This window comes from Zalophus californianus, chromosome 8, assembly GCF_009762305.2.
Source record: "Zalophus californianus isolate mZalCal1 chromosome 8, mZalCal1.pri.v2, whole genome shotgun sequence".
NCBI classification, from domain to species: domain Eukaryota; kingdom Metazoa; phylum Chordata; class Mammalia; order Carnivora; family Otariidae; genus Zalophus; species Zalophus californianus.
This window is the reverse complement of record NC_045602.1, coordinates 67,599,773-67,612,316: the sequence shown is the minus strand read 5'-3', so window position 1 is coordinate 67,612,316 and position 12,544 is coordinate 67,599,773. Positions and strand designations below refer to the sequence as shown.

General features: G+C 40.6%; 1 protein-coding gene and 1 pseudogene across 1 annotated transcript; both read left to right on the top strand.

Moving 5' to 3' along the window:
• Positions 1 to 3,008: 3,008 nt before the first annotated feature.
• LOC113938454 lies at positions 3,009 to 3,423 on the top strand (annotated as a pseudogene).
• Positions 3,424 to 3,779: 356 nt separating this feature from the next.
• LOC113937674 (L-lactate dehydrogenase A-like 6A) lies at positions 3,780 to 5,536 on the top strand. The gene has a single exon (XM_027622357.2). The coding sequence runs from the start codon at positions 3,876 to 3,878 to the stop codon at positions 5,001 to 5,003; it is 1,128 nt and encodes a 375-aa protein (XP_027478158.1). The 5' UTR covers positions 3,780 to 3,875; the 3' UTR covers positions 5,004 to 5,536.
• Positions 5,537 to 12,544: the final 7,008 nt, after the last annotated feature.

Genomic DNA, 12,544 nt, shown 5'->3' with positions numbered 1-12,544 from the left:
TGGAAAAGTAAAGAACCTAGAATAGCCGAAACAATTTCAAAAAAGAACAGAGTTGAATCTTTTACACTGTCCAATTTCACAACATACTCAAAAGCCATAGGAATCAAGACTGTAGTGTTGACAGAAGGACAAATATATAAGACCAATGGAATAGAATTAAAGATTCGAGAAATAAAATCATCTGTCTTGACAAAAATGACAACACAATCCAATGTGGAAATGATAGTCTTCTCAGTAGATGGTGCTGAGATCATGGGATAAGCACATGAAAAAAAAACAATAATAATAAACTTAGACCCTTACATCATAAATACATAAAAATCAACTAAAAATGAATAATGGACCTAAATAGAAGAACTAAGCATATAAAACTCTTAGAAGAAGATACAGAAGACAATGTTCATGACACTAAATTAGGCAAAGAGTCTTTGATATAGTGCTAAACACACTATTCATAAAGAAAATAAATCAATATATTGGACTTCACCTAGGAAAGGTAAAGTTGTAGAGATAGAAAGCAGATCAATGGTTGCCTAGGGCTATGGCATGAGGGAACTCCTTGGAGTCATGGAAATGTTCTAAAACTTGATTGTGGTGATGGTTACCAAGTCTATAAATTCAACAAAAATCATTGACTTTTCAACTGTACACTTACAATAGGTGCATTTATGGAGAATAAATTTGATCTCAATAAAGCTGTTTTTCTAAAATGTGAAATGAGCAGTCATCCACCTTCCAGAAGTTCATAGTCTAAGAACATACAGATAATGTTTAAAAAAAAAAAAAAAACTGGTATCTGTTAATTCAGAGAATAACAAAACACTGGAGGAGGGAGGTGATATTACTTCAACTGTGTCAAAGTTACTTGTATCAAAAGGAGATCCCTGGGAGATGGTAAACATCCTGACATTCTCCTGACATGTTTTTCCTCCTGGCATTTTACAGTGTTTAGTGTCAATGGATCCTGAAGCAGAAGACAGTAACTTAAATCTTGCAACAAGGTGTGAGCAGCCCAGGCACCAGAGAAAATAAAACCACAAAATCAAGACCCCCCCAGTAAGCTGTGCAGCTTTTTCCTGGAGGCATTTGTCAAGTTCTAAGTTGTTCAGGACAACAAGCTAAGAAGCAAAGCAGAAAACTGGAGCTAAGAAACTAAAAATCTAAGCATTGCTCAGAGCAGAAAAAATTTGGAGTTTCAGGACCCTCAAGGATGAATGGCCCTTGTAAACACCCCAGATTCTCAGTTGAAATCCCTGAAAGGCCATACTCTAGATGAGAAAAATAAACCAACTGACATAAACACTGAAATCCATCCTTAAATCATCTTCACCACTAGCTGAATCAAGGTGATCTGCCCCCACTGAGTCAAACTGCTGGCTGAAAGAAAATTACATCTTCTCCGGAGGAATGTTGGTTCACAACCTTGGAGCTCCCTGGGAGAAATTCAAAACTTGCACCTATACACAAAGGGCAAGGAGAGACAGAAGAAAGAGGCAGACCACTCCAAATTGGGAGGTGGCAGGCTTCATAAGCCAGGGAACTTACATAGAAGGTTTGTCTTGGGTGTCTGTAATATAGTATATCTTCATACCTACCCACTAGAATCTTGAAAGTTTATATAGAGGCCTTACCAGGGTTCAGTAACATATACTGTCCAGATGGTCTCAACAACATATTGTTCTCTTAAGGTTGCAGCCTTGAAATAGCTCCAGCTATGAGCAAAACATACAATCCAAGGACAGAGGAGGGGATGAGGGCCTCCAATTGCCCAGGTCCAAGTTGCAGGTCAACCAGCAGTCACATCGTCTTGATGACCTCTTCCAACAAGGAATAACACATCAGCCAGATTATGTGTAAATTGTGATACACAAAATCTGGCGTTAAATGGAAACTTAGCAGGCGTATCAAGAGGAAGGAGCAAATAAGCATAAAAAGTGAAAATATATTAGAAACAGACCCACCAACAATCCAGATATTGGAATTTTAGATATTGAAGTAAACGTTTAATACGTTCATGAAAATAGATTGAGATGTGGAGTATTTTATCAGGGAACTAAAATCTATGAAAAAGTCCATAATCTAAAACCTTCCCACAAAGCAAATTCCAGGTCCAGCGACCTTCACCAGTGAATTCATCCAAATACTTAAGGAAGAAATAATGCCAACATTACACAAGCTCTTCTAGAGAACAGAAAAAGAGGGAACACTTCCCGGTTCCTTTTACATGGTGGGCATAACCTTGATACCAAAACCCATTGAGGATGTTAAAAGAAAAAAACATAAACCAATCTCTTTTTTGAATAGAGATCCAAAAATTCTAAGCCAATGCAATTCAGTAATATATGAAAAGTGCAGTTCATCACAATCAAACTGAGTTTATTCCAAAAATTTAAAGTTGATTTAACATTTTAAAAGTATTTTAATTAATCTATGAATTCTACCACAATCACAGAATAAAGGGAAAAACTCACATTTTTACCTCAACAGATGCAGAAAAAAACATCTGATGAAACTGAACATGGATTCATAATTTTTTTCTAAAGATTTTTTCATTTATTCATTTGAGACACAGAGACACAGAGAGAGAGAGAGAGAGAGAACATGAGCAGGGGGAGAAGCAGAGGGAGGGGGAGAAGCAGGCCCCCGGCTGAGCAGGGAGCCCAACGCAGGGCTCGATCCCAGGACCCGGGGATCATGACCCGAGCCAAAGGCAGACGCTCAACCATCTGAGCCACCCAGGCGCCCTGGATTCATAATTTTTAAAGTTCAGTAAAATTAGGAGGAGAAAGGAACTTCCTTAATTTAATGAATGGTATATTTTTAAGACCTACAACAAATACTACACTTGATGAAACAGTGAAAGTTTGATCCATCAGATCTGGAATGTAACAAAGAATGCCAGTCAGCACCACTTTGTCAACCTTGAACTAGCCAATGAAACAAAACAAGAAAAAGAAATAAATGGTATAAGAAATGGAAAAGAGACCCAGTAGTGGAGGCTTATAAACATGGGGACAACCGGTGCTGGGCCTGGACCGCCGTCCGCTGGTCTCGACACTCCGGGATCCACAGACGATCGGCTTTTCCTGGTGAAAGGTGGAGTTTTCCTTGGTACTGTGGCTGCAGCAGGAATGCTAGCCGGATTTGTTACAACATTATCATTGGCTAAAAAAGAAGAGCCCTGAATGGTTCAATAAGGGTAGGATGGCCACAGCCGCCTTACCAGAGAGCGGGTCTTGCCTTGCCTTGCGAGCCCTGGCTTGGGGCTCACTTTACGCGTGGTGTGGGGTTGGTGTGATCAGCTTTGCAGTCTGGAAAGCTTTAGGAGTTCACAGTATGCAGAGAAATGGTGAAGGCGGCCATTTGGAGGCAGAACACACACACCTTATTCTTCCCCACAGGGATGCAGTTCAGAAAACTTAACCCTATTTTTATTTGTACTTATTGGGATTATTTTTACTTGGCATCTGTAGCAAAAATAGAAAATCAGTAATCCCAGGGATCTGTGTTGAGCCATTATATATGTTAAAGACTGAAGAGAATTTGTGTTTATAAAATTTTCACTTCAGAATTCATTCGCTAGAGAAGCCCTTTTCCCACCCTAGTCCGAGGCAAGTACTTTCCTGGAGGCCCTTGAGATGCCCCGCAGGCTTGCCACCATGCGCAAACGCAGTAGGGGCTGCGGGGCCCTCCGACCGCACAGCCTTGCGCAGCCGCAGTAGTGGACTGAGGGGCCTCCCGACAGCCACGGGCTTGCGCAGCCGCAGTAGCAGGTAGAGGGGGCATGTAACGGTTGCTCGCAGCTTTCGCTCGCGCCTCAGAGCTTGTCTGTCGCTTCCCCCGGTTCTCTTCCTCCGCCTCTGGAGTAAGTGGCCATGAGTTGGGCTGTGGGAGTCCTGCGGGCCGGCCGGAGAGTGGGCGCTGGGAGAGTGACTTCGTCGTGTCTCTGCCGGCCGGCGGGCCTCCCGCTCACGGGCGCCTGGGCGGTCACCGCCGTGTCCAAGATGGCAACCGTCAGGTGTGAGCTTATCAAGAATTTCACTTCCGAGGAGGCCGTTCATCACAACAAGGTCTCCATTATAGGAACCGGATCAGTTGGCATGGCCTGTGCTATCAGCATCCTGTTAAGGGGCTTGACCGATGAACTTGCCCTTGTGGATGTTAATGAAGACAAACTGAAGGGTGAGACCATGGATCTTCAACATGGCAGCCCTTTCTTGAAAATGCCGACTATTGTGTCCAGCAAAGATTACCTTGTCACTGCAAACTCCAGACTCGTGGTCATCACAGCAGGGGCACGCCAGGAAAAAGGGGAGACACGCCTTAATTTAGTCCAGCGAAATGTGGACATCTTTAAATTAATGATTTCCAGCATCACCCAGTATAGCCCTCGCTGCAAAATGATTGTTGTTTCCAATCCAGTGGATATATTAACTTATGTGACCTGGAAGTTGAGTGAATTTCCCCAAAACCGTGTCATTGGAAGTGGTTGTAATCTGGACACTGCCCGTTTCCGTTTCTTGATTGGGCAGAAGCTTGGTATCCACTCTGAAAGCTGTCATGGGTGGGTCCTTGGAGAGCATGGAGACTCGAGTGTTCCTGTGTGGAGTGGAGTGAACATCGCTGGTGTCCCTCTGAAGAATCTGAACTCAGATATAGGAACTGATCAAGATCCTGAGCAGTGGAAGAATGTCCACAAAGATGTGATTGCTAGTGCCTATGAGATTATTAAAATGAAAGGTTATACTTCTTGGGCCATTGGCCTTTCTGTAGCTGATTTAACAGAAAGTATTTTGAAGAATCTTAGAAGAGTGCATCCGGTTTCCACCATAATTAAGGGTCTCTATGGGATACATGAAGAAGTATTCCTCAGTGTTCCATGTATTTTGGGAGAGAGTGGTATTGCAGACCTTATAAAGGTAAAGCTGACCTCTGAAGAACAGGCTTGTCTGAAGAAGAGTGCAGAAACACTTTGGGAAATCCAGAAGGAGCTCAAGCTTTAAAGTTGCTTGAAACTACCTTTTTGAAGTTACTGAAGGGATAGTAGTTAGAGGGTTTTGTATGTCCAATTTTTTTTTATAAGTTTGAATTTCTAGAAGTTGGAAACAGAAAAGGAAGTAGAGTGAGTTACCTGTTTATTTAGCCCCCCAGCTTTTTCATTTAGTATCCAGATGTCAGGATGATTTTTTTTTTCCACAATGATTCAGTGATTGCATCAAAGAAGGTGTTTTTGTACCACTAATGTACCAGTACTTGCTCTGTGTGTGTTGGTTGCAGTTGCTCTTTGGTCCAAAAGGGATTAGGATATAGGTGTTTGTGTTACAGAAGTGATAATTTTCATTAAGTACATGTTCTTTCATTCTGGATGGCTTATACTTACTGTGTTCATTTATATACCGTTTTTAAGGCATTGTAACTTCCTCTACAATGTAAAAATAAATGTACATACAGAAGTAAAAAAAAAAAGAAATGGAAAAGAAAAATAAAACTGTCCATATTCACAGATGACATAATTATATAGAAATCTAAAAGAATATCTATGATCTATTAGAATTAATAAGTGAATTTAGCAAAGTCATTGATATAGGTCTAAAAACAAATTAGATTGTATATTTACATACCAGCCAAAAAGAAGTTAAAAGTAAAACTTTTTTTTTAAGATTTTATTTATTTATTTGTCAGAGAGAGAGCACAAGCAGGGGGAGTGGCAGGCAGAGGGAGAAGCAGACTCCCCACTGAGCAGGGAGCCCATTATGGGACTCGATCCCAGGACCCTGGGATCATGACCTGAGCTGAAGGGAGACGCTTAACTGACTGAGCCACCCAAGCATCCCAAAAGTAAAACTTTTTAACATATTATTTTAAATTGATACTTTTACTCAAAAAAATTAATACCAAGAAATAAATCTAATAACAGATGTTCAAAACTCAGTACAGAAAACAACAAAACATTACTGAGAGAAAGTAAAGAAGACCTAGATATAGAAATTTCCTAATTAAGTAAGGGAAGACTCAACATTGCAAAGGCAACAATTTTCGTCTATGTTGCTATAGATACATGCAATCCCAATCAAAAGTCCCTGCTGAAATTTTTTTATTGGAAAAGAACAAGGTGACTAAAATTGATGTGAAAATTCAAGGGGCCTACAATAGCCACAGCAGTCTTAAAGAACAACATTGGCAGTGTGGGGACCAAGGGCAGGCCTCCCCAAGATGGGCCACTTTGGCATGAACATTATTTTGAGTTAAAAGCAATCAAAACCCAGCAGATTCAGGAAAAGCTCTTTACCTCCCCCTCAACTGCCTGCTTGTACCAGGAAGAGAGTTATTAATAGAGAGTTTCTTTACCTAAGAAACTTATCTACATAATAGGGCAATCTTTTTTTCCAAACATGTCCTTTGACCTTCTTGCTAATGGTCTTTCTCCTCTTTGTATCCCCAGACCCCTACCCCTCTCCATAGCTCATATAAGCATCATGTTGCCTCACTGTTTGGAATTTCCATGTCTGTGTGAATTCCCCATATGTACCCTATTTTTTTTCATTTTATTTATTTACTTTAAGTAATCTCTACACGAACTCACAACCCCAAGATCAAGAGACTCACACTCTTCCAAATGAGCCAGCCAGGCACCCACCCCATATGTACACTACTAAATTTTATTTTCTCCCATTCATCTGTTTCTTATCAATTTGATTCCTAGTCTAGCTAGAAGGACTCTGAATGGTAGAGAAAATTCTTCCTCCCCAACAGCAGTGTGGTGGGAAAATGATGATCTTTACATTAAATGGTTTTTGAGTAAATGAGATATCCATATTTCATATCTCATTAAAAATGAATCTCAATCCTGCCACATAATACACACACACACAAATTCCAGATAGATAGGTCCAAATGTAGAATGTGAAAAAATAAAGCACCTAGATGATAACATAAGAAAATATCTTGACAAATGTTCATAAACAGGACACAAAAAATCACTAAGCATAGAGTTTATCAAAAGACAATTTTAGGATAGTAAAAAGTAGAAGATATTTACAATACATATATTCAACAAGGACTTATATTTCAAATATGTGAAAAAACACTGTAAATCAACAAGTAAAACCAACAACCAGTTTTAAAGAATGGGCAAAAGAGGACATCCATATAACTAATAAACTTATGAAACCCTATTCAACATCATTAGTAATTAGGAAAATCCACTTTAAAATCACAATGGAATGTTATTACACAAGCAGATTGGCTTTTTTTTTTTTTCAAAACAGACTATATCAAGTGTTGATGGAGATATAGAATAATGGAAACTCTCCAACATTGCTAGTATGGATACAAATTTGTGCAACCACTTTGGAAACCAATTTATCATTATGTACTAAATCCGAAGATACCTGTATCCTCTGACCCAACATTTCCACTTCAAGTTGTATAGCTAAGAGAAATGCATACTTATGAACACCAGACTCTTGCAAGGATGTTCATGGCACATTATTTGAAATAGCCAGAAGCTAAAAACAGTACAAATGTCCATCAATAGCAAACAGGATATACAAATTGTGAAATATTCAGAATTAAAATGAATTAACTAGGGCTATTCAAAACATGTATAAATCCTAAAAACATAATGTTGAAAGAAAGAATCCAGGCACTAAAAGGGTACTTGCTGTATAAATCCACTGATATAAATCTTATATAAAGCCAGAATAGGTTACCTTTTGGGAAAGGGTAATGACTGAGCAAAAGGGAAGTTTTTTTTTTTGTTTTTTTGTTTTTTTGTTGTTTTTTTGTTTTTTACATTTTATTCACATTTTTTTTTCCCTTTTAGTGTGTTCACAGAAAATTAGAACACCTTAAGCAGGAGTTTAATAGCAATTTTTGTAAGCAAAGTTACATTCCATCTCTAAGTCAAATGCAAAAGGGAAGTTTATGGGGTGGTACCAATGTGGGTTTTTGTTTCGGAGGGTTTTTTTTTTGTTTTTTTTTTTACCTGAGTGATAACATGGGTATGTCTATTTGGTAAAAATTCATCATGCTAATATATCTAACATACATACATATATGTGTGCATTCATATATATGTGCGTGTATGTTATATGTCATAAACAATGTTTCCTTTGGAAAATTCTGTGGGAACGCAGATTAAGTGCTTATTGAAGAATTTTGAGAGCTAACAGCTTGTTGATTGGTTGGCCAGGATCAGAGCGGCCCTTCTTCGGGAGGAGGCAGAATCAGCAAGATGGCCCACTGACCTACTTTCTATCAGGAGATATATTGATGGGAACTTTCAGATATGTTCCACCTGAGCCCAATCAATGTGCCTCCTTTGCAAACAGCAGGGCAGAAATCAGTTGCCGTCTTTCCAGTGCTGGAAATGGATTCACACTGTTTCATCCCTACTTTCTCATCTGCCACCCCCACCACCCACCTACCAATAATCATGGCCATTTATTTTCTAGTGCTCAGGCAAAGATGGGCCTGCAATCTTTGTCCCTAAATGAGAAAAAGGTGGCTGATCCCTGTGGTACTTTGGGACCAGTTTTCTTGACCCCCAGGCCTACTCTGCAATGCTTTGGGAAAGCAGTCTGGACTAGAGAAATAGCTATGGAATCATGGACATAAGGGTGATGGGGAAAGACATAGGTTGACATGGGAGGAGGTGGCTGAGGCTAGAACCCTGGAGAGATTAATACCTGCAGTCAAAGAGTGCATAGACCTAGAGAAGCCAGGAAAAAAAGTGACTGCATAGGGGCAGTCAAGAAGCAAAAGGCACCATAAAATCAGGAGATGGCTGTTCTAATGTGTCTACACATTCTCTCCAGAAAAATTCTGATTCTCTGCCCATGAGCCTCAAGGAACAGGAAGGAAACGGACAGAAGCAGGCCCTGGCTCCACATCTCGGCCCTCTAGCAACCTCTGTCTAAGAAGATGAGACAGAAATTTACCGTCTTTTTCCTAGGATGTCTCAGAAACAAAATTACATTGTCCCCTCCTCCACACTACAAGTGCATACTATCCCGGAGCAGACCCTTCCTCTGGGTCTCCCTTCAGAGGCCCTGAGGCAGAGAATGTTGTATCTAATATGGACAGATCTCAGGGCAACCCTGGGTGTGGTTCAGAAGAGTCACAAGTGAGGGGCCAGTGGCCCATTAGAACTAAATTAGTGCACAACTACGAATACTCATTTGTCATATAAATGCAAGGTTTGATGCAACCCACTGGGCACAGAGACGCAACGAGCTCCTCCCACAGGGAAGTGGGGAAAGTGGTTCTTCTCTGCCTCAGCATTCAGGACGCCTCTATTCCTACATTGGATCTTTTTCTTCCACCCCAGTTTAACCTCAGATTTTTCATCACCCTGTGACAAAGAAAAAATAAAATGAATGAAATGAAGCCAGTTCCAGCACCTCGACCTCTGCATTTCTAATCTCAAGTTTCTAAACTTACTCTCTTAAGCATCCCTACAGCCAAATGATCTGCCCTCCCAAACACAGCCCTAGACCCTCCTACCAGGAGCACCTCCCTCCAAAAGCCCTTTCATCTGAACCATAGCACCTTATGATCCCATTAGTTGTTCACTCTCAGTTCTCTCTGCGCTCCAGCTTCTCCTTACCTGCTGCCTGGTTCTCCTGTTCCCAAGCAGAGACCTCTGCTGCAGGTGAGCTCTCTCTCTAGGCCCGGCTCCCCCACCCCACCTACCTTGGCTTCATTCTCTGCTCCTACTTCAACCCATTCCTTTCCTTTCAAACACCTTCACTTAAGTGAAGCCTGTTCCTAGCCTTCCTGATGCTGACCTCCTTCTGGGACCTTGTACACCATATCTGCAGTCCATAATTTGCACTTGTTATATCCCATGGAGCGTGTGTGGAGTGTTTTAAAATATGGTCAATTGTAGGCCCAGGGTTATCACCACAGCTGTCTCATAAAAAGTCTCACAGGATAACATTCTTTAGCTTAATGAATATTTCCTGGTCCGGGGTTTGTCTCCTAGACTTGGAGGCTCGGACACCAAATGTGCCATCATAGCAGACTGTTTCCTAGGAAGGGTTTATATGACCCAGGTTCATAAGTCCCATTCACTTGGAGCCAGTACATGAGAGTGGTGCTGAGTTTAGACACCTAGGCCAGACCTGGATTCAGACTCCAAATCTACCTCCTTCTGACTGTGAAATTTTGCACCAGGTACTGAACCTCTCGAGGCTATATTTTCTTGTTTGTGAAATGGAGATATTAACAGTAACATCCTCAAAGATTGTCATGATGACTGAATGAATTAATACATGCAAAATGCTTGGAACAAAGCCCAGCCTGTAGTAAGCACTCAATAAAGGTTAACTATCATTTTTTAAAGGTTTTATTTATTTATTTTGACAGAGAGTTAGAGAGAAGAGCACAGCAGAGGGAATGGCAGAGGGAGAGGGAGAAGCAGGCCCTGCACTGAGCAGGGAGCCCGATGCGGGACTCGATCCCAGGACCCTGGGATCATGACCTGAGCCGAAGGCAGATGCTTAACCATCTGAGCCACCCAGGCGCCCTATCATTTTTTAAATTAAATCAGAAGAGTAATTTATAATGACAAAATATAAGTCTCCCAAGGAAGTTATATTCATAAAATCTAGCTAGCCTAGTTGGTGTTTTATATACATGGACCAAGACCAGGTAGACTTTGTTAGAGGATTCAAATAATGAGTTGCAGAAGAGCATGATGGTTAAGAACTTTGGCTTTCGATACTGGTTTACCACTTAACTGAGTAACCTTGAGGACCGCTTTCATTTCTCTAAGCCTTAGCTCCTCATCCATACAACAAGGCTGAAGACAGGATCTTCATCATACAGCTGTTGTTAAAATTAATGGAAAAAGTCTACACAGGGCTTCACACTGTGCCTAGCACATAGAAACCCTAAGCCCCAGTCCAGTTTTCATTTCACTATACTCAGCGACCTCTGGAAAAAATCAACCTCTCTTTCTCTCCTCTCATTGTTTTATTTTCTTCAACACCCAGATAGCATCTTCTGATGTTATGATCTTTATGCAAACTCATGAAAAACATCCACAAGGCCTAGATGATAACACGGATGTAGATTATAATACATGCCTAGATTATAATACATGCTGGTCTACAGTGAGGAGGCAGGTGCCAAGAGAGAAGACCCACATTTGAGTGCGACCCTGCCATTATCATTTGTGTTCCGTTGGGCTGGATATCTAATATTGCTCCACTTAATTTTCCCCATCTTGAGGGATCAACAATTAGTATGGAAGTGATCTGGATAGTTTAAAGTACTATACTATGTTAACCACTAATAGCAATAATAAAAAAAAATTCTATAATTAGAGGAGGAGCACATAGTGGAGGGAGAATATCTTGAGTGCCCCAACCACAAATGAGGGAAACTCATTTTCTACAGCACTGGCCTGACATGTGAAATGAGGGGGGTAAAGTTCCTTGAAGGGACAGATTCTGTAGAAATGGCAAACAGAATGAAAGGCCCATGTGGAAGAGATATTAAGGCAACTCACTTCTGTCAGTGCAGAATTAAGGTGAGCAATAAAGCACAAAATGAAACAGAATTGGTTTCTCAGATATTACCTTATCCTCTTACCATCCATTACAACTGTCAGCTCCCCAAATAAGGAACATGGACTAAAACCCAAGTCTGGCAAGAGGCGCATTCTTATTTCTCACTTATCTGTACTGGGGTCTGTTAGAAACTCAAGACTAGGTTTTCTTCTATGCCTAGAAAAATATTACATCTGCCAGTCATTTGCAAAAGATGAACAATGAACATTAAGGAAAACAATGGACTCTCAAAATAAGTTCTCTCCCCAAAGGGCACTAATAGAATATTTGCCTCAGAGTCTTCGAACTCCAGAACACACGGGATATTCTGTGGAGTCCTACACAGACATAGCTCAAAAAGCCTCACAGCTCCAACAGCTATGCATATTAAGGGATGGATCTCTAGGAATATCCATGTTGGCTGATAACCAACATCCTACTTCTGACCTTCTGGTATGATGGAGGTTAAAATGCAAAATGCTCCACAAAGACTGTAGGTTAAAGTTCACAGACATTTACACCTTGATGTTAACAAGTGTCAAATCTTTTTGTGGGCAGGCGTGACCTTTTCAAGGAGGAAGAATACACACTGAATCAAAAAGCAGTGGACACCAGCCACTCTATAATTTTACCTCGGTCAGGCCTCAGGCTGTGGCTACTGAGGCCATTGATTGAAAAGGACCACTTCATGTTATGGAACCACTTCACTTATGAGAACCTTCTATTTCATCTGTAAGAGGGATGACATTACCACTTGGAATGTGGCCATCTGGACAAGAGGAAGCGGAATTAGTCGATTTATTGAAAATCATACTAAGAAGCAAAAAATATCTTAAGAGAAATTTAATGTTTCATCAAAATAAAAGACACTGTAATCCCCCAGAACACTGACTTGAGTAGATAAAAGAAAATTAGAAAAACCGAGAAAGTTCAGTTTATTTCCTTAATTGAAGGAGACGAACTGTTTTCTACATCCCAAAAGATGC